The sequence below is a fragment of the Lycium barbarum genome, chromosome 4, assembly GCF_019175385.1.
Source record: "Lycium barbarum isolate Lr01 chromosome 4, ASM1917538v2, whole genome shotgun sequence".
Taxonomy (NCBI): domain Eukaryota; kingdom Viridiplantae; phylum Streptophyta; class Magnoliopsida; order Solanales; family Solanaceae; genus Lycium; species Lycium barbarum.
In genome coordinates, this window is record NC_083340.1 from 64,696,877 (window position 1) to 64,723,178 (window position 26,302).

The 26,302-nt window shown below is 39.1% G+C and overlaps 1 protein-coding gene across 8 annotated transcripts in view; it reads left to right on the forward strand.

Annotated features, from left to right (window-relative positions):
- Window positions 1-26,302, forward strand: part of LOC132636061 (uncharacterized) — a 31,300-nt gene that overhangs the window by 1,843 nt on the left and 3,155 nt on the right. For 3 of the 8 annotated variants that reach the window (XM_060352729.1, XM_060352725.1, XM_060352728.1), the window contains exon 3: window positions 1,989-20,727. In XM_060352729.1, the coding sequence (XP_060208712.1) occupies window positions 2,720-3,679 (960 nt within the window). In that variant the 5' untranslated portion in view covers window positions 1,989-2,719 and the 3' untranslated portion in view covers window positions 3,680-20,727. The remainder of the gene's footprint in view (window positions 1-1,988; window positions 20,728-26,302) is intronic. The other 5 variants (XR_009580959.1, XM_060352727.1, XM_060352726.1 and 2 more) reach the window with 5 other exon arrangements.

Genomic DNA, 26,302 nt, shown 5'->3' on the forward strand with positions numbered 1-26,302 from the left:
TCAGCCAAAAGTTCTTACTGCATACTGTCTTAGAGCATGACAGAAGCATATAGATGTTTAAGTAGTAATGGGATCATACATTCTTGGTGTGTGTAGAAGTCATGATTGCCAAAATTCCTTTCCCCGCTGACACATAATCTTGTGTTTTTTTTATTATCTTACTCCCAGGAGCTTAGAATCTTCCGAAAATGTGTTCGAATGAGTTTTAAGCCTGCACTATATTTTGGTATAACCATAAGATCCATGATGTTAGAATTAGCCTACTGTTTTTCATTTTTCAACGAAATTGATAAAAATAAAAAATAAAAAAAATGGAAATGTACTTTGTTGAAACTTTTGCATGTATGTCACTTCTCCTATGATCTGTTAATGAGAATCTACTAATGAGAATATGGTTCTTAGTCTTTCTTTAAAGCTTAGTGATATACATGTCCACGAATCTTTGTAAAAAACTTGATTGAACATGGTGCCAGTAACTCTGGCAAGCTCTGTAAATTAGAGTATCATTCTTGTTTAAGTTATTCTGAACCTTATTCTTTATCTTCTTTTTTTAAAAAAAAAAAACAAAGGGAAATCAGTCAAATAAGTATAAAAGTCTAAATGTGATGTGTTAAAAGAGGCATGTTGTTTACAGTATTTACTTTAAATACTCTAAAAGGGTGTTTTCTTTCGTACATTCTGAGACGAGTACTTTCTTTGCAGATTGTAAAAATGTGTTTTTTTTGTGGTATAAAAAGGTACTTTTTTTTTCTTTTAACATTGTAGAAAGAGTACTCTCTTTTTCACGTTATTGAGATCAGTATGGTCAAGAGTACATGTAAAGTTTGTATCATAACTATTTCCTACATCTTTTGGTTCAATAATGTGAACTTGTTTCCAGTTATTTTTGAGTCAAAAACTTCTCTTTGTGTCTAGCTTTGCTGCACTTTATTTAGGAGTCATATCTGCTGAATAATAGTTGCTGAGAATTTGAGAATCTAAAAGTTGCCAAAATTTGCCTTTCCCAAGTTTACTTGTGTTTCTTAAAAGGGTGCATTGAGCTAAATTTTTACCCGTAAAGTCTCTAAAAGACTTCATTCAGACCTGCAGCACTTCTTTAAACCCAGATGAACCAAACTTAATCGCTTTACGACATCAGAAACTGAATGAGATTAATGAAGTATTATGCTGATTGAATTTATTTGTGGATCCTTTGTGGTTAAGCAGATACTATAAAGTGTCAATGGATTAAAAAAAAAAAAAAAGTCTTGAGTATTCTTTTGTTGTTTTGGTTGCTGCAAGTTTGTAAGGCGTTCAAATGAGTTCAACTTACGTAGAAAAACATAGTGATAAGTTGTGAACTAGTTTTAATCCGTTAAAAATAGGGCATAACAGAATGACGACTCTGCTGGGGGAAATGCCTTAGGTTTTGACTTTAGTAGACTTAGTTTAAGAAATAGATACTTGAGGGATGCTTTTTTATTTATTTATATTTTATCACCTGTTATTTATGAGTTGCTACATTGCTATATTTGAAAGGACGCAAGCCAAAGCCAAACTTGTGCTCCTTATTTGTTTGAGAAAACACAATTTGTTACTGCTTTCCTTCCAATGTCATTGCACTTTCTATCGAGTCTCTGGCCGTACACTTACACACACTATAGTTCACGCGAGGTGTTGTCTTACACGCCTCCACCCTTTCTTTGGATTCTCTAGTTTCAGAGTCGGTACGGTAATTTACTACGTACCTTCTCGCAGACATTTAGTCTCACTCCGAAATTCTTAGGAAAAAATCTTATTCTAGAAAAAATAAGTCATGCTGCATACACCTTAGGCAGGACAATCCAAGGTATTATCGCTGCAAATTAGGAATCCACCCTTTGTCAAAGGTTTGAAACCCGAATGACATAACCCTTTATGTGAATTGTTGAAATGATCCTTAAGAGACACAAGATGATTTTTTTTTTAACAAAACAATACTTATCATAACCTTTACCCTTCTTTTTCAGATTGAAATTAACCAAAACCTACCAAATATCCAAATGATAGTCTCATCTCCTCACGACCTGCAAACTTGGCGGAGGAACATAAAAGTGGCACACAGAGAGGAAATCCGACAACATCTGGGGTCGTTAATGTCACTAATGGGTATCCAAGCTGAAAAAACTCTCACCAAGCTACTGATAGAATTTTGGGATCCCGCCAGCGTAACCTTTAATTTTTGGATTTTGTGATAACCCCTACTTTGGAGGAAGTTTGTGGATTCACCGACTTACCATTTGAGGGAAGAATGCCGGTGTTACCATCCTTCATATCGAGAGAGAGATTCTTGCTCATTTTGGGATTTAATGTCTACCCGGTCTTGAGGAACGTGAAAAATGATTGAGTGAAGTTTGACTTTCTTTTTTAGAGATTTGGGCGCCGAGAAATTTTTGATCCATATCGGGATAAGTTTGCGTGTGACCGCGGAAGGTGGGAGCAAATGTGGCCAAGAGCCTTCGCCATAGCCTTGTTGGGAGTCTTGGTCTTCCCAAAGAGAGCCTACCGAATCAATATTAACCTTTTGCCACTTGTTATGAATATCTTCTCGGGACAGGATGAATTGACATTGGTCCCTATGATCCTCGCGGAGACACTCCAAGCTCTATCGGCTTGTTCAAGAGGGCATAACTTTTTCGAGGGGTGTAATCTCTTACTGCAGTCCTAGGCCACGGAACACTTCTATACTCGCCTCCCCATCATGGATTACTACATAGATACTCGTAGCAGAATTCAGAGCCACAAGGAAAGAATGAGGTACTGGCCTGAACCTATAGGAGAGGAGGAGTGGCGCGCATTCTTAGTTCAGCTCACGGGAGATGCTATTCAGTGGAAATACCCTTGGCTGTCAGGGAGACCTTTGGTAAGAACTGCAAATCTGTACTTCTTTGAGTTGATCGGGTTGGACGGGATTCATCCATATGCGCCTCTCACAGTCTTGACGCAGTTTGGAGTTACACAAAATGTCCCAGTCTGGTCCTATATGGCACTACATGAAAATAACTATGATAGGGTGGTTCCAATAGCACGAGTGAGAATTCTGCAAAGAGAATGGATGAACATGATCACAATTGGTATGGTTGACGAGAGTTGGTGCACACCCGAGTATTATGCCTTGTATAATGTGGGAGGCATGACACTTTTGCCAACCGAAGACGGATTCGATGGGCTCACGGACTATGATTTAGCCGCTTGGCTTACAGTTGAGATATTGTCTTTCATGAACGTCAACAATGACATGTACAGACAAGTAGTTCCGGGTTCAGTAAACCATATGATACAACTGGTAGAAGAGGAAGATCCAGTAGAGCCGGAAGAAGAGATGGAAGAGGACCCTGAAGAAGATCCGACAGAGCCAGATGAACCAATGGAAGAGGATCCGGAAGAAGATCGAGAATGGGAATTAGAGCATAATCTTGTAATAGAAGTAGAGCCCGAGAAATCACCTGAGTATACTCCGGCAGGATATTCAGAGGAGGAACCGGAGGTACAGTCTGAGTACAAGCCTACAGTACATGGTATAGAGGAGGGACCTGAGTATGATCCAGAGGCAGGTTGGGTGATAGAGACAGACCCAGAGGAAGAACTTGAGTACGACCCAGGGCCCGATTATGACCCAGCATATGATGGGGATGACAATGACGGCCCAACATGGCCCTAGACTATTTTCTTTCCCCCTTTTTGTTTTCTTTACATTCCAAAAGAGTGTCGTATGGCCTAATATCTTTGTACGCCCTCGTGGCCACCCTTTGCATTTTCATTTCAAACTTCCATCGACCCATCCCCTTTGTGTTTTATCATTTCAGGCTGCCATAGGCCTACCCTTGTAAGCTCTCGAGCAACCTTTTGTTGGAATGGAAGTTATGTTTGTTCTAAAAAATCACAGAATGTGTCAAAAAAGGATAATCATCATCAACTTGTGTGTAACGTAGGCTTACCTCTGGCAAAAAGAGGCCCCACAATTAGAACGCGCTTGTTTGCACGTCGACTTGACGTAATTACGTGATTAAACATGTTACTCTACTCTTTCTAAAGCTTCCCGGACTAACCTTTTTGTTTTCCAATTGTCTTTATTTTGGTTTTATCCCCCCAACAGAGGTTGATTTGTGTTGATCTTCAAACTGGCCGAATCACACTACAATTTGAGATCTAAGGGAAAAATGACAATCACCAACGAAGTCAACCCAACTTCTAACCTTGCCATAACTAATGAAAATCCAGGAAACTCAAGAGAGAGGATTAATCTGAACGATGAAGAAGAGATCGCTTTGCTAAAGCTACAACTTGACGAACTGAGAGGAGAGCTGCGCCAACTTCGGGACCTGACCCATCTCACTGTGACTGCTTTCCCAAACCCACCTCACTTTCCATCATTAGATTCGACTATTCCAGAACACTTCCCTCCATCCACACGCCCACCTCCAGTACCCCTTTCTTGCTCCAACCTACCTCCAGTCACTCCCGCGAATGTACCAAATCTGCCTAAACAAACCCCTTACATCCCCGACAACGCCCATACTTCACAAAACCCACTACCAACCCAAACTGCTACCGCACCTACTTACCCCACCGTGCAGCACATACCAGGGGCATACGTTGACACTTCCCACGAGCAACATGTGCCACCGGTATATGCAACTAGGCTCCAACCTTCACCGCTCCCGTCACAGTCAGGGTCCCGTTCGAGGTGGATTAGTATGCAAAAATGGAGAGAGATGCCAAGATAGGAGAAGAAGAATCAATCATTAGCCAGCTTCACAGTCTAAGGAAAGAAATAAGGAGCATGCGAGTCACTCGGGGAAGTGAGAGTTTGGATTATGATGATCTATGCATACACCATGATATTGGCATGCCAGTAGGGTACAAACCTCCTAAGTTTGATGTTTTTGATGGGACAGGTGATCCTCATGCTCATTTGAGAGCCTACTGCCACAAGTTAGTAGGAGTGGGAAGGAACGAGAAATTGAGGATGAAGTTGTTTATCAGAAGTTTGTCAGGAGAGGCGCTCACTTGGTATACTCGCCAAGATCCTCGCAAATGGAGTGACTGGCAGGATATGGCTGGGGATTTCATGACTCGCTTCGGATTCAACACTAAGATCACACCAGGCAGGTTTTCTCTGAGCAATGTACGTAAAAAGGCGACTGAGTCATTCCAGGATTACGCAAGACGTTGGAGAATTGAGGCTGCCCAAGTTATGCCCCATTGGATGAAAGCGAGCTCAGCAAGTATTTCATTCGAGCTCAGGAAGGCATCTACTTTGAAAAGATGATAGGATCAACGGGCCAAAAGTTCGCCGATTTGGTCAAAATGGGAGACTTTTTGGAAGAAAGAATCAAGTCTGAAAATATTTAATCAATGGCTGCGCTGCAAGATGCAAGAAAAGTCATATAGTCAGGTTCCATTAGCGGAGTTAAGAAGAAGAAGGAGGACGTATCTAATATCACACCTTACCACCGGCGAGGAGAGTTATCTCGCCCATACTGCACAAACCCCCAAATCTTTACTCATACCTCTTATGTTCCATACCCAGTTTATAACGCACAACCATATTACAACCCACCACGAGCCCCCACTTACCAAAACCTTCTAAGACCTTATACCTCAATCTAAGCACTCGTCCACCAAAATAGACCACCATATGCCCCAAGACCTCGCCCAACTCCCGAAGTCAGAAATACCCGAATCTACACCCTCATAGCCGAGCCTTTAGCCTAGTTATTTGAAAGGTTGAGGACAACAGGATTAGTGCAACCAATTAAAGGGAGAATCCCTGACCCAATTCCTCGAAACTTTGATGGGAACAAACGTTGCGCATATCATTCAGGAATTCAGGTATATGACACTGAGGAATGCTTTGGTTTGAAAAACCAGGTTGAAGCTTTAATCAAGAGTGGAGCAATTCAATGCACTACAGCGCCCCCGAATGTGAACAACAACCCGCTACCAAATCATGGAAATCGGGCAGTTAATATGATATCATTTGATGAGGAATATGACTTTGAGGGAACCATTGTGCCCATTGGAAACACAGAGGTATTTGTCGCAACATCCCCAACTGCTCCCATCATCACTATACAGTTGAGGGCGCCGGTAACTATCCGGACATACCAACCAAAATCCGTGGTGACCACTGTTGTCGCAAGAAAACACGATTATGATTTTAGGGCAATCACATGGGACTATCAATTGAAAGGGAAGGCTAAGATGATAGAGACCACAACCGCCCATGGAATGACAAGGTCAGGAAGATGTTATGTCCCGAAGAATCTAAATAGAGGAAGTTGAGGAGAAAAGCACAATCAAAAGAGAAACATTACTGATGCCGAGGCAGCATAATTCTGGAAGAAGATGCAAATCAAATATTATTCAGTCGAGGAACAGTTGAAGAAGACACCTGCCCAAATATCGATCATGTCCTTGTTGATGAGTTCTGCAGCCCACAGGGACGCTTTAGTTAAGGTGTTGAGTGGAGTAAGCATATCGAATGAGATGACGAGTGGACCGCTGGCCACAACAATTGGGTAGAAGGTTAAAGCGAACAAGATTTCTATCCGTGATGATGAACTTCCACCAGAAGGAACAGAACACAACAAAGCACTTCACATCACCGTGAGGTGCGGAGATAAGTTTGTATCCATGGTACTTGTTGATGGAGGTTCCGGGTGTAACATTTTCTCTCTCAACACCTTGAGAAAGTTGAAGATGGACACAGGAGAAATGAAAGAAAGTCGTATGAAGGTCCGAGCTTTTGATGGGACACAAAAGGGTATCATTGGAGAAATATGTCTACATTTGCAGATCGGGCCCATGCAGTTACCAGTCCTTTTCCAAGTGATGGACATATCATCAACTTAAAACTTATTGTTAGGAAGGCCATGGGTCCACATGGATGGAGCCGTTCCTTCCACTTTGCATCAGTGTTTGAAATTCGAATGGGGTTGGGAGCAAATCGTAGTTCAGGGGGAACTTGGTCACCCTGTCTATTATGAACGCTCTATCCCGATCATTGAAGAAATGGGAGAATTAGATGGAGCTACCTTTCATGTTGTGGAAATCATGCAAGCTATAAAAATAAGTGAGACGGTAGGATTTGATGAAATAAAGATGTCGAGTGCGGCAAAGATGGTAGCGTCAGAGATGTTGAAGTATGGCTACCAGCCAAAGTCTGGGTTAGACCCAAAATCTTATGGCATAACTGAACCAATCCAACTGAAGCAGCAGAAGGGTACTTTTGGGATCGGGTATGAGCCTATGTTTGGAGAAACTAGCGGTGTCAAGAGAATATTTGTACCAGAGCAGGTTCCTGTCCAGGATCAGATGATTGTGCCAGAGGTCGACGAAGATATCATAGAAGGAATGGAGAACTTGTTCGTGACATTGATCGAGGAGTGTTGTAGGGAGACTGAAGCAGTTTCCGAGACACCGACTATTCGTGATGCCGAACCAGGAGAGATCTTGCAGAATTGGACTGTCAGTCCATCCTTGGTTCGCCGGGAGTCTTGGTAGTGTGGAATTGTAGTTTGTTTTCAAAATAGCATGATCAATTGAGGCTTGAATCATGACCGTGCTCTTTTGTCATCCACCTCTTTCTTTAAAAGCATTGAATGCTTCTTTAATGAAAATACATTTTTATTTTTCTATTAAAATATCATATCTTACTTATACTCGCTTTTCTTTTTCAGCACTCAAACTAATAAAAATATTCATTCTATGATTATGACATGTAACGAACCCGTTGAGCCAAGTACGAACGACGAACAAGATTACAAGGAATACGATGAAAGCATGATGCCTGAGAATCTTTCACAAGAGATCGAGCAACTCGAGAATCAAAAGAAACTGAACTTGGATGAAACTGAGATAGTTAACTTAGGAGACGACGAAACAGTGAAGGAAACTCGGATCAGCATGCACTTAGAAGCTGAACGGAAGCAAGAATTGTTGGAATTGCTTAAGCAGTATGTCAACGTATTTGCTTGGTCCTACAACGACATGCCCGGGCTGAGCACCGACATCGTCTCTCATAGGCTACCAACTGATCCCACCCGCCCACCGATCAAGCAAAAGCCAAGGAAGTTCAAGCCCGATTTGTGTTTAATGATCAAAGAGGAAGTCACTAAGCAGATTGAAGCAAATGTCGTGAGGGTTACAAACTACCCTTCCTGTTTGGCCAACATTGTGCCCGTTCCAAAAAAGGACAAAAAAATCAGGATATGTGTGGATTATCGGGATCTCAACAAAGCTAGTCCTAAGGATGACTTCCCCCTTCCGAACATCCATATACTTATCGATAACTGTGCAAAACATGAGTTGCAATCATTTGTCGATGGCTTTGCAGGATATCATCAGATTTTGATGCATGAGGATGATGCAGAAAAGACGGCGTTTACCAGTCCATGAGGAGTGTACTGCTACCGAGTAATGCCATTTGGCCACAAGAACGCTGGTGCGACCTACATGAGGGTCATGACTACTTTGTTCCATGATATGATTCATAAGGAGATCGAAGTCTACATGGACGATGTTATTATCAAATCTCGAAGGAGTTCAGATCATTTTACTGACCTAAGGAAGTTCTTTGAACGATTGCGGAGGTAAAACTTGAAGTTGAATCCAGTAAAATGTGCATTTGGAGTTCCTGCTGGAAAATTATTAAGATTCATTGTTAGCAGAAAAGGTATAGAGTTAGATCCTTCAAAAATCAAGGCAATCCAAGACTTGCCTCCCCCGAAGTGCAAGAAAGACGTAATGAGTTTCCTCGAAAGGCTCAATTACATTAGTCGATTCATCGCTCAGTCGACGGTGATTTGTGAACCCATATTTAAGCTGCTGAAGAAAGATGCTGCCACAGAATGGACAGAAGAGTGTCAGAAGGTCTTCGACAGAATCAAGGAGTACTTGTCCAATCCACCTGTATTGGTCCTGCCAGAACTGGGAAAACCTCTATTGCTGTACTTATCCGTATTGGATGGTGCGTTCAGATGTGTTGGAACAACACGATGAGACGGGGAAAAAGGAGCAAGACATTTACTACCTAAGCAAGAAATTCACACCGTACGAGGCAAGGTACACTTTGTTGGAACGCACATGCTGTGCTTTGACTTGGATCGCACAAAAGTTGAGGCACTACCTATCCGCGCACACCACACACTTGATCTCAAGGATGGATCCACTCAAATACATCTTCCAGAAGCCGATGCCTACCGAGAAATTAGCAAAATAGCAGATCTTGTTAAGTGAGTTTGATATCGTGTACATAACTCAGAAGGCTATCAAGTGACAAGCATTGGCGGATCACCTTGTAGAGAAACCTGTAGACAATGAATACGAGCCGCTTACAACCTATTTTCCCGATGAGGAAGTACTGTTAACAGGGGAAGATATTTTAGAGCCTTATTCAGGATGGAGGATGTTTTTTGACGGAGCATCAAATTTCAAAAGAGTTGGAATAGGAGCAATTTTGGTTTCCGAAACAGGTCAACACTACCCTATCTCAGCAAAGATCATATTTCCCTGCACAAACAATATGGCAGAATACGAAGCTTGTATTCTCGGGCTCAGGATGGCGGTTGATATGAACATCAAAGAACTTTTGGTAATAGGCGATTCTGACTTATTAGTTGATCAGGTACTAGGAGAATAGACCACCAAGAATGTCAAAATCCTTCCATACTTACACTGTGTAAAGGAGTTGTGCAAGCAGTTCACAGAGATTGACTTCAAGCATGTCCCTCGAATCCAAAATGAATTTGCTGATGCCCTCGCGACATTTTCATCAATGATCCAACATCCAGATAAGAATTACATCGGCACTATCAAGGTAGAAATACACAACCAGCAAGCATATTGTTTTCATGTCGACGAGGAATTAGATGGCCAGCCATGGTACCACGACATTAAGAAGTTGCTTGAGATAAGAGAATATCCGGAAGATGCTACTAACAAACAGAAGCGGACCTTGAGGAGAATGGCAAATCACTTTTTCCTTAGTGGAGAAATCCTATATAGGAGGACTTCAGATCTAGGATTGCTAAGATGTGTGGATGCCGCAGAGGCGACAAGGTTGTTAGAAGAAGTACACGCATGGACATGTAGACCCCACATGAATGGATTCACTTTGGCAAAGAAGATTCTGAGAGCAGGATACTTTTAGATGACTATGGAAAGAGACAGCATTCGCTATGTACAAAAGTGTCATCAATGTCAGGTTCACGGAGATTTTATTCGAGTTCCCCCAAATGAGCTCAATGTGATGGGTTCCCCTTGGCCGTTCGCCGCTTGGGGTATGGATGTGATTGGACCTATCGAACCCCCTGCATAAATGGACATCGCTTCATCTTAGTGGCCATCAATTATTTCACTAAATGGGTCGAAGCTTCAACGTACAAGGAAGTAACAAAGAAGGTGGTAGCAGATTTTGTTCGCAACAATATAGTCTGCCAATTTGGGATTCCAGAATCAATTATCACAGATAATGCAGCCAATCTCAACAGCGACCTTATGAGAAAGACTTGTGAAAATTTTAGGTTTGCCCACCAAAATTCCACAGCTTATCGACCACAGATGAATGGAGCAGTCGAGGCAACAAATAAGAACATCAAGAAGATCTTGAGGAAGATAACAGACAGTCACAGGAAGTGGCATCAAAAGTTGCCATATGCTTTGCTTGGTTACCGTACCACGACTAGAACATCCACAGGAGCAACTCCCTACATGTTGGTCTATGGTTCAGAAGCTGTGATACCCGCAAAAGTAGAGATACCTTTTTTGAGGATTATCCAAGATGTTGGTTTGGAAGATGCAGAATGGATACGTAGTAGACACGAACAGTTGATGCTCATTGATGAGAAAACGATGGACGTTGTCTGTCATGGTTAGCTTTATCAGAACAGGATGTCCAAGGCATTTAACAAGAGAGTGAGGCCTAGGAAATTCAAACCAGGGCAGTTGGTTTTAAAGCGAATATTTCCTCATCAGGACGAAGCTAAAGGGAAATTCGCACCGAATTGGCAAGGTCCATACGTGGTTCATCAAGTGCTTTCAGGAGAGGCATTGATTTTGGGAGAAATGGATGGTAAAGTGAGCACGAAGCCCATCAACTCATACTTGATCAAGAAGTACTACATCTGAAGACATCCAAGCTAGCTTTTTCTTTCCGCTGTAATTTGCATTTCTATTGTAACAGAACTACGCTGACCTGACTTCCCATGGTGGGATACGTAGGCAACCCACATCGGGTCCAGTCTCTTGTAATAGAAACCCCAAAAACATTATCTTCATGTAACTGGAACTACGATTCGACCTGATTTCCTTTGGTGGGATACGTAGGCAATCCCCACCGGATTCGGTCCCTTTATTAATCTTGTTTTTATTATAATTGAACTACGTTATGACCTGATTCCATTTGGATACATAGGCAGCCTGAGTCAGGCTCGGTCACATCACATTACATATCATTTTATTTTCATTTCTACCCCTGAACTACGTACAAACCTGATTCCTATTTGGGATACATATGCAACCTAAAAAGGTTCGGTCATACCCTTAGGAAACCTTTTATTTGTAATATAACTATCGATTAGGATCGGTCTCGTCATCAAATACATCGCTGCACTTGGCTTGAATACGAAGAAATGTCATCAGAGGAACAAACTATGCAAAGACATCATTTGGATACAGGCGTTACAATGGAGAAGCTTAATGCGTTTCGAAACATGTCATTTGTTACACCCCGTATCTTTGAAGAAGCACTTATCAAATTTAAAATATAAGTACATTAAGTTATGGTTAAGTAAAACCACTTTGGAATGTAAGGAGCAAGCATTATTAAGCATATTTAATGAGTGAAGGATGTATATAAGGTATACCAGAAGGTTTTATAAGGAAATGAGTGGAAGTAATGGAGTAGTACGACTTTGGAGAAAGGATGGGTGAAGTTTGTGTGTGAAAATTTTGGTCCAACTTGGGGGACGAATATCTCTTCGCATATGAAATGTTTTGAAGAGACACAAAAGCCTAAAATGAAGTTCGTCGAGTGTAGTTTCCAACGCAACAAACCGCTCATCGATAGGACATCAGAGTAGATATTTATGGACGTTACAAGTTCGACTGACAAAGCAGAAACGCGTGCTACAGTACTGCTACAGTACCGACTTGCTACAATACTGCTACAGTAAATTGCTACAGTGACCTGACCCTTATATAAGGGGTAAAAAAACCCCCTTTTTTCACCAGATTTTAGCCCAGAAATTTCCAAAAATCAGTAGGGAGAGTGAGGGTACCAAAAAGTGAGCAATTTTCAAGTGACAGAATATTAGTTTTGGTCCGGATAACGCATGGTTGTGATTCTAGTATTATTTTGCGGTGGATTTTAGCGTGGATATTGAGGATATTGCTTTCTTAACAAGAAAAAAAGGTATGAATCTTTCTCTTTTGGTATTATTTAAGGCTTATTCTCAGAGACAAAGTTGTTAAATAATTGTGTAGTAAGTTGGTTAGTTATGGAAGTTGGAAAACAGCGTGTGGGCTGTTTTATGGTACATATTGTTGTTGGAAATGATATTATTGATGTTGGTATGGTTGTTGTTGTTGTTGGTTGCTGAATTGAGATTTCGTGCTAGGCATATAAACAGAGGGTGTGCTGTGGCCTTTGTTGTGATGTGTATATGTATGGTACAGTTGACAGGGGGTGTGCTGTGGCCTTTGTTGTGATGTGTATATATATGGCACAGTTGACAGGGGGTGCGCTGTGACCTTTGTTGTGATGTGTATATGTATGGCATAGTTGACAGGGGGTGAAGCTGTGGCCTTTGTTATGATGTGTATATATGGCACAGTTGATAGGGGCGTGCTGTGGCCTTTGTTGTGATGTGTATATATATGGCACAGTTGACAGGGGGTGCGCTGTGGCCTTTGCTGTGATGTGTATATGTATGGCACAGTTGACAGGGGGTGACGCTGTGACCTTTGTTATGATGTGTATATATGGCACAGTTGACAGGGGGTGACGCTGTGGCCTTTGTTGTGATATTTCTATGAATATATGTGTTTCTTTGATATAGCCATACTGATGCATTCATTTTGCCCACTCATTGACATGTTTCAAATGTTTTCCAGGATTTTATGTATATGTCGATTGCATGCCTTACACACTCAGTACACTCTTCGTACTGACCCCCTTTCTTCGGGGGCTACGTTTCATGCCCGCAGGTACAGACACTCAGTTTTGTGATCCTCCGGCTTAGGACTTCTGCCCAGCCGCTTGGAGAGCTTCATTGGTCCGGAGCTTGAGTTATTTTGGTATAGATCCTTTTGACATAGACTTCGTTATACTCTTAGAAGTCTGTAGACATATGTGGGTTGTGTATATACTATTTGGTTAGCTATATCGATGTAGTTCGTCTTGGGTGTCCCCGTGTATAGTGGCAGCCTTGTCGGCTTGCATATTTGTTATGTTTTGTTTAGCTATGGCTTCTTAGGAGATAGGTTCTCTTTGATGTATGACATGATGAGTTCATAGCATGCTTTTACAGAGTGCCATATTGTTTTCAGTTTCAGTCTGATTATATCTAGCGGGTCGTATACGAGTGCTCAGCTCAGGCACTAGTCATGGCCCATCGGTTTGGGTCGTGACATCATTATCTAAAAAAATGATAGAGTTTTATTGCATTTATACGTAGTATATATACATGCATATCCGATTTCTAAAAACCATTTTTTTTCTTTTTTTCAAAATGCATTTTTGTACATTTCCACCTACCAAGTCTCTGGACAGAGATCTCCACAACCGAAGAAGCTCAAATGATTCAAGTGACAAGGCTAGGGCCACGATCGACACAAATCAACACCCCCTCCCAAACTAATAATTTTTCTTTGAGTACAGGATTGACAGGAATTAGGACGAGATGACATCGAAGCGAGCTTCCAGTGGAGGCGTCATAAGATCCATCACTTCATCATAAGCCAAAATAACCTTCTCCTATTTTATTTTGTTATCTTAGCTTATGCACCTCTGAACGTTTTATTTAAATTTGCAGGTATCTCCAGAAACAGGGTCAAGGTCGATTATTCGAAGATGGGGACCCCGGTAACAGCCTCGTTCCTCAATAATAACTCCGCCAATCGGAGATCTACCTTCAATTGCATTAAATAATTCCACCAATCGAAGCTCTACCTTCTAATTGCATTAAATAATTCCACCAATCGGAGATACAATCTAACTGCGACTAACTCCGCCAATCGGAGATACGATCTAACTACGACTAACTCCGCCAATCGGAGATATGATCTAACTATGACTAACTCTGCCAATCGAAGTTACAATGTAACTGCGACTAACTTCGCCGATCAGAGATACCATCTAATTGCGTCAACTAACTTCACTAATCGAGGATACCGTCTAACAACGTCAATTACCCCGCCAATCGGGGACCTCCATCTAACTTTGCCAATCGGAGGTTGTACTTTACATTATAGTTGCTCCGCCAACCGGAAGCCTTTACATTACAGTTGCTCCGCCAGCCGGAAGCTTTACATTACAGTTGCTTCGCCAGCCAAAAGCTTTACATTACAGTTGCTCCGCCAGCCGGAAAATTTACATTTCAGTCGCTTCGCCAATCAGAGCTTTTACCTTACAGTTGCTCCGCCAGTCGGAAGCCTCTACATTAGAGTTGCTCTGCTAGCCGGAAGCTTTACATTTCAGTCTCTCCGCAAATCGGAGCTTTCAATTCTAGTTTGTCTACAATCCTTTCCTTTATTTCCTTATGTTATTATTACATTACAACTCTGAACTGCACAAGTCTCTTTACATCTTTTGCAGGTCAACAAAATACACAGTGGAACTATCTCTGACACAGCGAACTGAGGCGCCCCGCTTGATGAGGACATCATACTCACAAGCTAGAGTCAATGAATCTGCTCTCCGCTTTAGCTCACCAATCAGTTTTCCTTTTAATTTTTAAGAAGACAGTTACTTCTTCTGAGAATCTACATTCTAGAGACTTAGTAAATTCTTTTGCGTCCTAAGGTCGTCATAACGCGATACTGGGACAGTTTTGAGCGTCAATCCTCTACGACAGGCTGATATGATCCTATGACAGCACGAAGATCTATTCGTGTAGAGTCTCACTTATGGGTGTGTTGCGGCCGCCACATTTATAATCAGGAGGCTGCAAAGGTACATCCTGTCTTCAGAAAGATCATTTTCATTAGCAATCTTCTCCCCCCAAATTTGACCACATTTTTCTAACAACATCTAGTGTCACCTTAATTCGACACTAGGACAAAATTTTAAGGATCTCTCAAAATTTTCTATCTTCTCGTTTTCTTTAAACTGAATTAATTCCCGTCCTCTTCAATACATAGGCGACTCGAAGTCAAGCCAATCGTATCCCATTCTAGCTATTTTCGCTCATGTTGAAACCACTACCCGTTCTATCTCCGAAACCTCGTGTTACCATAACTACAACACTAGGACAAATTTTTGAGAATCGCTCAAAAATTTTCAACAACTCAACCTTCCAAATCTCCAATAAAACTATTATCCCCTGTCCATAACAAGAGAGCCAGTGTCCTCATAATTCAGACATTGTGGCAAAATTTTGAGGACCTCTCCAAAATTTTATCGTCTCCTTGTTCGAACTACATCGACCTGATTCTCTTATGACCCGAGATATGTAGGCTACTTAGGAACCAGAGTTCGGTCAAATTCATAAACTCACCCATCCATCCCCAAAAGAATTACTCGTTTTCAGTTGTACTCTTTCCAAATTCAATCTAATTTACTCGTCGGGACAAAATCGGGTTTACGTCAACGTCTTCGCCCAAAGACGCTTTCATCATCCCTGGTCGAAGAGGGACAAGCTATTGACACCCAATTTTCACCCTTCTTTTTTGTTTAATTAATTTCACTATGCTTCTCAGTCATGAAAATTCCCCAATAAATGAGTTTGGAATATTTTCACTAATTACTACACTATTTTTTAGATATTATTTCTCTAAAATTAAGAAAGGTTTCTATCGTTTCTTAAAAAATCACCAAACATCATATTATAATATATATATATATATATATATATATAATTAAAAAAAATTACTAAACATAATTCTTTACTATTAAATCACTCAAAAGTAGTGTTGGTATTCTTATATCAATATTGGCGTTGACATTTTTCCTTTAATCCTATTTATCAGTATGTTTATCATCTTCTTACTATATTTTTTAAAACTAAATACGTATATTAAATTACTCTATTGTAATTTATATTGATTAACTTGCAAAATAGGTGGACGACTAGGATGCTTGTTTGGATTTTTATCTTTAATACTGGTAGAAAGGTTGATTTTACATAACCCTTAGAACATGGAATATGTTCATGCCATGCGTTTAAGGCTGTTCTCTGACCTGTTTCTTGTTGAGTTTGAGGCCTAAGTGAATATGGAAATCCCTCCTTAAATCAATAACTGTTGGAGTCCAAATGTATTGGCTGCATTTTTTCGCTTGTTGTGAGATATCGTTTCTTCAGTAAGCCACCCTCGCCTTTCTTTTCATCTTAATTTTGTACAAGTAAATGTAGTCATTTGACTGTTTTTTTTATCCTTCGGTCAGTGTTACTTGTTCGAAATCATTCGTCGCTGAGTTTTGCTATAAATGGGTACTTAAGAATGGTTAGAGAGGATTAAAAATGGTTATAGGGATATTTTCATCGATTTGTAGAATATGGGAATAAGTATGCCATTGATTTAGATTTTTGTTTTGACTGTATATTGGAATCCACGGGTGTCGTTCCTTTATTTAGAAATCAATATTTCAATAGTATGAACTGTGTTTTTTTTTTTTTTTTGCTTGAGAAAAGTTATTGATTTGTTTGGATAAAAACGGGGATTATTAGTTACTGTTTGGTTTACATTTGTTTTAGTATACTTCTTTCTGATAATTAATGTATTTTTTTGATGCATCATAATATATATGAATCTGTTCCTCCCTTTTTGAGCTTAAATGACTTGATTTTTTAGAGATTGAAACACTTAAAACTGCCATGAAATTGAGGGACAGTAGGCAGTTGTGCTCAGATCCCTTGTACTTTGAGCAAGGATATTACATGTCTCTAGAGTTTCTGCTATTTGGGGGTGCCTGATAGTAAAGATTTTAGAACTTGAATAAATCTTAATTCAGCCAAAAGTTCTTACTGCATACTTAGTCTTAGAGCATGACAGAAGCATATAGATGTCTAAGTAGTAATGGGATCATACATTTTTGGTGTGTGTAGAAGTCATGATTGCGAAAATTCCTTTCCCCGCTAACACATAATCTTGTGTTTTTTTAATTATCTTACTCCCGGGAGCTTAGAATCTTCCGAAAATGTGTTCGAATGAGTTTTAAGCGTGCACTTTATTTTGGCATAACCATAAGAACCATGATGTTAGAATTAGCCTACTGTTTTTCATTTTTCAACTATATTGATAAAAATAAAAAATAAAAAAATGGAAATGTACTTTGTTGAAACTTTTGCATGTATGTCTCTTCTCCTATGATCTGTTAATGAGAATCTAATAATGAGAATATGGTTCTTAGTCTTTCTTTGAAGCTTAGTGATATACATGTCCACGAATCTTTGTAAAAAACTTGATTGAACATGGTGCCAGTAACTCTGGCAAGCTCTGTAAATTAGAGTATCATTCTTGTTTGTGTGATTCTGAACCTTATTCGTTATCTTCTTTTTTTTAAAACAAAGGGAAACCAGTCAAATAAGTATAAAAATCTAAATGTGATGTGTTAAAAGAGTCATGTTGTTTACAGTATTTATTTTAAATACTCTAAAAGGGTATTTTTCTTTCGTACATTCTAAAACGAGTACTTTCTTTGCAAATTGTAAAAATGTGCTTTTTTTTTGTGGTATAAAAAGGTACTTTTTTTTTTTTGCTTTTAATATGGTAGAAAGAGTACTCTCTTTTTTACGTTATTGAGATCAGTATAGTCAAGAGTACATGTAGAGTTTGTATCATAACTATTTCCTACATCTTTTGGTTCAATAATGTGAACTTATTTCCAGTTATTTCTGAGTCAAAAACTCCTCTTTGTGTCTAGCTTTGCTACACTTTATTTAGGAGTCCTATCTGCTGAATAATAGTTGCTGAGAATTTGAGAATCTAAAAGTTGCCAAAATTTGTCATTCCCAAGTTTACTTGTGTTTCTTAAAAGGGTGCATTGAGCTAAATTTTACCTGTAGAGTCTCTAAAAGACTTCATTCTGACCTGTAGCACTTCTTTAAACCTAGATAAACCAAACTTAATCGCTTTACGACATAAGAAACTGAATGAGATTAATGAAGTATTGTGCTGATTGAATTTATTTGTAGATCCTTTGTGGTTAAGCAGATACTATAAAGTGTCAATGGATTAAAAAAATAAAATAAGTCTTGAGTATTCTTTTGCTGTTTTAGTTGCTGCAAGATTGTAAGGCGTTCAAATGAGTTCAACTTACGTAGAAAAAATGTGAAACTATCAAGCATGTTGAAGTTTGTTAAAAGTTGTGTAGAACCTCTATGATGTTTAGAGTCTGTAACTATTCTAAGAGTTATAAAATGCTCCGCTAAACCGCTGGAAACTTGGCTAAGGATTATGTTTTTTTACTGAAAACTGTATGTTTATTTTTGCCAGCATGTTGTTGTGAAAATCTTCGTAGCTTTCCAGCCATATCTTGAGAATATAAAGCTGTATCTTCCCATGAAGTTTTTGGTTAATGGTTTCACTTAACCGAAGTTATTGTATTTTGAATACAATCTCGTCTAGAGCTTTTTTTTTTTTTTTTGGAAAGTTGTAGCCCGATGTTATGAAGTCAAGATACTAATCACCATAGTTTTCCTACTGCATAGCGTGTTTTTATTATGACCAACTCTAACTCTTCCCATATTTAATGAATTAGCTGAAGATGTGCTTGTTTAATATTATTGTACCTTATTTGGTGTTGTTTATCATTTTTTTTTAATCAAGATATTCTAATCCTTTCCTTCCCTTTTTTTTCCATGAACACATGGGAGTAGGGGTGGGCATGGTACGGTATTTGAAACTTCGGTTCGGTAACTTCGGTATTCGGTTTTTAAAAATACGATACCATTACCATACCAAACTAATTCGGTATGGTTCGGTATTTTTAAGTTCGGTTTCGGTATTTCACGGTACGGTATTTCGGTAACCATAATTTATTTAACTTCCACTTACGTATATATCATCACCAACCGGACACTCACAAACCCAAAATCCAACAAGATCTAACCGATCCTGAGGTAGAGTTCAAAAAGCAGTATGCTATTTTCAACGTCAAGGTTCTAAGCAAAATTCCAAGAGGTCCACTGAAAGACAAAAGGATCCTATAGACGCGAATAGGTGGCACCCCTTAGGTTCACAGAGGCTTTCCTCCAGATGTTGTGATTCAGTTATGTTAGAAGGCCCTTTGTTTACTTGTTTTGCTTTATTATTACTAAACAAGCTTGGAGTTTTCTTGTGGTAGTTTTGAGTTCCAGATATGGTTTTCTTTTTTGTTAAATTTTGAACGACTGCTGTAAGATTATTGGCAGTCATCATGGTCACAGTAAACATAAATATGCAAGTGAGTATTACTTCAATTCTAAATCAAAAAAAAAAAAAACACATAAAAAAAAACGTAACTTAACACATAAGTCAACAAAATTATACCTGCAGGAACATGATTAAGGCCAATTCCAGTACTATTTAATGCTTGTTGAACAGAAGAAGAGATCTTAGTAATATCACCATAAGCAGAAATGGAAACAGGTCCACAGTATAAATTGACATTAAATGAGATGTGATGTAATTTTTTCTAAGAAATCTAGTCTATATATTTAGCAGTAGTAAATATAATATATATGGATTGTATAGATGTAGTATAAACTTCGGTACGGTATACGGTATCTCGGTATCCATTTTATAAATACCAAATACCGTACCGAATACCAAAAAAAATTTAAATTCATACCAAATACCATACCAAATACCGCAATACCAAAACCGCGGTATTAAAAATTTCGGTATCGGTATGGTATTCGGTATATACCGTACCATGCCCACCCCTACATGGGAGTGCATTTGGAGTTGTGATACGACTCCATCTCTGCCCAGAATCAAAGAAAAATAGTAGCTGCATTGACGTCCTCGTGTCTGACAGCCTTCGTTCGTGTCAAGCGTCCCCGTCTTTCTTCCTCTTTTTTTTTTAATAAATAAATTTACCCTCAACTGGGCCTTTTATTAATTTATGCCAAAAAAGAAAAAAGCAATAGGACCAAACTTTGGTCCCTAAGTGTTCAGAATGGAAAAAACATATTAAATTTGTAAATACTAAAAAGATAAAAAGGACCAGGTCCTTTGTTGTTGTCTGAAACCCTATGGTTGAGCTTTTCTCTCTTCGCTTGAGCTTCTCTCTCTACGATTCTGCCGTCTTTGGTGTCAAAGTGATGATCGGAAAACTCATCGCAGGAGATTTCCTTGTCAACTGTTCGATGTCCATCTGATCATTGATGGTTCAAACTTGCTGCATCTCCCGCCTTCAGATAAGTTTTTATTTGATTTCTTTTCATTTCTAATGTCACTGTAGCTCTGACCTTCTATTTTCTTGTTTTTTGCAGGTATCCTCGATATGTATGCTTCTTCCCAGCTGAGCCGACGTGTGTCTTCAAGGAGTTGTTGACAAAGGTACCATTTATGTGTTCTTAGCTTGAAGCTCCACTCATTTCGTGTCTGTACCTGTATAAAGTCCTTGAGTATACCCCTTACTGACTTGTAATGCTTGCCCTTGATGCTTTTCCTATATCTGTACTTGTTTTTATCCAAGACCTGCACTTGATTGAAACTTGCTCTATTTTACTGATGAGTTTGTGATGACATTTCTGTATTATTGCTGTTGTGAACATCAAATGGCATCATAATGTTGAAAGTCCCTTCTCCACATACTGTACCCCCAAATGCCTCAACCCTCCATGTTTTTAGTCCATGTAAATTGAATGCATATCCACTTGAATGAGCATTAAAAGATGCTAATACCACAAGTAAAACAAACATCCAAAATACTTGTCCTAAAAAAGATATCTTGCTGTCCTTGTTGAGTGTGATTTCTAGGAATTAACCAAAAATGATGCCTATATTCTGCCTGTATGTACGTCTCCTTGTAGGGTCTATTAAACCTTCACAGATTAAGCAAACAGTTAGTAAAAAAAATCCTCCACATTCTCCTCCACAAGGATTTGAATTGAAGGGACTCTAGTTCCACTGCTTCTCCTTGTTAACTCCATTATCAACTCCTGATTCTTAAATATGGCACTTGACTTTTGTCACTATTTATAATTCTCCTCATGTTAATCTCCAGTTCCTCAAAATTCTGCCAGAAAATAGCTCCAGAATCCAAAGCATAGTTTGCTAAGGCATCTGCCAATTTATTTGCTTCCCTTAGAGTATGAGTGACAAGCACCTCCATGTCTTTCCTCAACTCTTCAACTCTCTCCACCCACTCTGCAATATTCCAAGGTGGTTTCCATCCTTCAGTAAGGATTTTCTGAACCAATTGAGAATCTGTCTGGATAATTATGTTGGTAAACCCATTATCTTGACAGTATCTCAAAGACTTATATATAACTATAACCTCTGCTTCAGTGTTTGTAGCATGGCCTATCTCCTCAGCTTATGCCCAGATCAAATCCCCTTCAGCATCTCTTAGAAAAAACCCATAAGAACTTCTTCCAGGGTTTCCCCTTGAATCCCCATCTGTGTTGCAATCACACCAACCTAAAGGAGGCATTCTCCAAGTCACTTTAGTCACCTTTAGGGATGCCTCTCCCCTTTCCAATTTCTGAATCAAATCATCCTATTTGTTAGGAATATTCCCCAGGTTAGGATTCCTCACCTGGACCAGTCTCTGAATCATTAAGAGAACCTGATAAATCACTTTGCTCCGTGTTTTCCTATTGCCATGTTTTATACCATTCCTTCTCTTCCAAAGCTCCCATAGAATGATTGCTGGTACTGCATTGTACACTTGCTTCAATCTGCCAGTAATAGGTGCTTGCCACCATGCCACAATGATTTGTTGTAATTGTAGTCCCTCTATTTGGATTCCTGCAACATTACTGAAATACAACCAGGTCCTTCTAGCAGTGTAAGATGTGAGAAAAACATATTGAATTGTTTCTTCTTTAGGACTTGTACAACACCAACACCTAGATACCATATTAAAATTCATTTTCTTAAGAACATCATCCATAGGTACTTTATACTTCCAGCACCTCCATAAGAAAAAAGAAATCTTAAAAGGCAATCCTTTAATCCACATGAACTTATATCTATCAAGTTCCTGGCCCCTTAATCTTATGAAATCCCAAGTTGATTTCACCGTGAAATCTCCTCTAGTATCCAGCAGCACCATGGTTTATCTATTCCTTTTTGCAATCTAGGAGGTGTTATATTAGCAGTGATATGTTCAACTACTTCAGCACTTAGTAGTTCCTCCGGTCTTCCTTGATTCCAATTCCCATCTTCTACTAATTCAGCCACATTTTGAATTATGTCATCATATCTATCTTCAGATATAACATAATAAAGAGCTCCTAGTCCAGTCCAATTATAATACCAAAATTGAGAATCCCCTTCCTTTACTTGCCACCATGTCTGATGTTCAATTAAGTCCCTTGCTTCCAACATTTTTCTCCAGGTTTGAGATCCATATTTCTATTGTACCACCACTGAATTCTCCTTTCTACAGTATTTGTTGCTCATGAAAGCACTCCATAGTGTAGGTTTTGTTTTGAAATTCCACCATAATTTACAAAATAAAGCCAATGAAACATCATGAAGTGACCTAAAGCCCAGACCCCCTTCTGTAGTTGGTACACACATCTGATTCCATGATATCCAATGTCTGCTCTTCCCTCTAAGAGTATTACTCCAAAAGAACTGTGCAAACATCTTATGCATTTGTCTAATCACCCCCAAAGGTTGATTTACTGCAGAAAGCATGTGTATTGGTATACTCTAAAGTACATGTTTAGTCAGTATTGCTCTACCTCCAAAAGACAACATCTTTCCTTTCCAACCTTGCAGCCTGTTCATGATTTTTAGGATTAAATAGTTGAAGAAATCCTTTTTCCTCCTACTATGATATATAGGGCAACCCAAATACATAAAAAGAAACTCCTTCCTATTTATACCAGTGTCTATCTCCACAGTGATGCCAATGTCCCCAGGAACATTTGAGTGCATGTATACAGAACTCTTCTCCATGTTAATCTTTTGGCCAAATGTTTGTTCATATTTCTTTATCATTAGCATAGGCCAAATGATTCACTTTTGGACTCCACTTAGGCACTCCAAATCCTTTAAATTGAGCTTTCTGATGCAAATGATTCAGATTTCTTGATAAAACTTCAGCTGCTAGTATGAATAAAGTAGGGGACAGTGGGTCCCCCTGCTTTAACTATCTTGAGGACTGAAAAAAGCCACGTTGTTGCCCATTTACCAAAATTGAATACCAATTATTACTTATCATTCTGAAAATCATATCTGTCACTCTTTTTGAGAATCCCATCTGTCTAAGCACCTTAGTCAAAAATAACCAAGAAACTCTGTCATAGGCTTGGCCATATCAAGCTTCATAATCACATTTGCATCTTTTTTCCTTAGTCTTATATCAACCACAATCTCTTGAGTCAACAAGACATTCTCCACAATGCTCCTATCTTTAACAAAACCTAATTGATTCAGAGAAACAATATTAACAAGTTTATCCACCAATCTGTCATGTAACAATCTGGAAAAAATCTTATTAATGAAATTGCTCAAACTAATAGGTATCATATCAGAGAAGGTGTTGACCACCTCCTTCTTTGGTAGGAGGACCAAATTAGTATGAGTAATAAACTTGGGTAGTTCAGCCCCACAGAAAAATGCCACTATCATATTAGTGATATCATCCCCAATTATTTCCCAGCAAGTTTGATAAAAAAGACCAGTGAACCCATCAGGTCCACCAGCACTTTCCCCATTCAGTTGAAACACCACTTCTTTAACTTCCTCTTTTGTTGGTACTGCTTCCAAAAATCTATTCTCCTCCTCAGATATCATTTGTGTTACCTGAGTAAGGATTTCAAAATCAGTTGGATCAGCCTGCTTTGTGAATTGTTCTTCAAAGAACCGAATAGCTTCAACTGCTACTTCTTCTATATCCTCTATCCATTCTCCATTAGACCCCTGAATTCTTTTTAGTTGCAATCTTCTCCTTCTACCCTGGACATATGCATGAAAGAACTTAGTATTTCTATCCCCATCTTGAAACCATTGCATTCCAGCCTTTTGTTGCCAGAATTCCTTCTCCAAGTGCAAAAATCTATTCAAATTTGCTTGCACTCTATGTAAGCTTTCCCTGTTTGAAGGAGATGTTTGAACTTCAAATTGTGCTTCCTGTACCTTGATCACCTCTTCTAGAGCTTCAATCTCCTAGAAAATATTTCCAAAAGTATTTTTACTCCACTGAACCAATGCAGCCTTCACCTTTTTCAATTTATGATGAAAAAGAATGAAGGGGTTAGCCATAAAATCTGCAGTCCACTATGTTTTAACTGTATCCAAAAAACTTTCATGCTTAACCCAAAAATTCAAGAACTTAAAAGGTTTTTTAATAGGAATAGAGTCTCCAGCATAACATATCAGCAGTGGGGCATGATCAGACCCATTTCTGATCAGATGTGAAACCTTTATATTAGAATACTTGTTCTGCAAGACCTGATTGCCCAACACTCTATCAAGCCTCTTAAAAATACAATCTTCTCCACTTTGCCCATTCCACCAAGTAAATTTACTCCCAGAAAATCCCAAATCTGTCATACCACAGTTTTGAATGCAACACCTAAAATCCTATATCTCATTGATGGTCACAGGGAGACCACCATATTTCTCCTCCTCTGTGGTAATCACATTAAAGTCTCCTCCTACTAGCCATGGAAGTACCATTGATGAAGCCAAGTCCTCTAATGACTCCCATAAATCCATTCTTTCTACCTGAGAACACTTAGCATAGATTAAAGATACTATCATTTCCTCTTGATTTCCCCTAACACTCAACTTGAAAGCTAAATGTTGGGGATGATCAATTATAATCTGATAATCAAACAAATCTTCCACAAAAGCCCATATTTTTCCAGACACATTGACCATAGCATGCTCCATTCCAATTCTTCTTCTATAATCTTCAATTCTAATAGCATCTTGAAAAGGTTCCATTAAACCTATAAATCCAAAATGATATTGTTGATGCATCTTAATCACTTTTGTAAAAGATTCCATTGTATTGACTGACCTAATATTCCATATGAGAGGATTCATCATGATTTATTAAGTTTATTATGTTGCCTTCTAGTATGAACACCACCGCCTGGTGGAACACTTGTATCCCTTGTTGTCTTTTTCTTTGTCCTTACCTCACCTTTTTCAAGAAACTTAGGTGAGGTATCACCAGCCCTTGCAGCTGATTTAAGAGTATGCTCTATTGAATGCACATCAAGATCCTTGTTTCCAACTTGTAGTAGCCCAGTAGATCCATGTTACACCTCGGAAATTTTTCCGTGAACGTACAACGAGTAGACCAACGAAGTGTATGAGTGTGCGATGTTTTACTAAGTAGGGAATGACTATTTATGAATTTTGGAAATGAGAAAGTTACAGATCTGCACTTCGACCCAGTTGGTCGTAAAATGGAATACGACCCGTAAAGTAGTTTACGGACCGTAAACTGCCATCGTCCTTCAACATTCCAAAAATTTCAACTTTCTGCCAAATGTCTAAATGGTTAAATACGACTCAGAATACGGACAGTAAATTGAAATACGACCCGTAAACTACAACCGTAAACCACCATGACTCCAATATACCTTTCTGTTTCTGATATGCTTAAATACGGTCGTGATGGATGGACCGTAAATCAGAATACGACCCGTAAACTGGGTTTACGACCACTGTGCATCCCGCCTACTGTTCATAAAAATCAGATTTTGTGATTAATATAAGGGACCCTTTTCATTCATTTTCATTTCATTTCTCATCTACACAACTCAAGAGAACTCTAGAACATTCAAAACATTTCATCCACAAGAATTTAAGGGAAATTAGTGGTCAACTACATGAAATCCATGGAACCAAGGGTGTGAAGCTCATCAAAGTTCATTTACACCAAGAAATTGCAAAGGAAGTGAAATAGGGTTTTTGGCATAAAAGAGTTTTGTTGCTC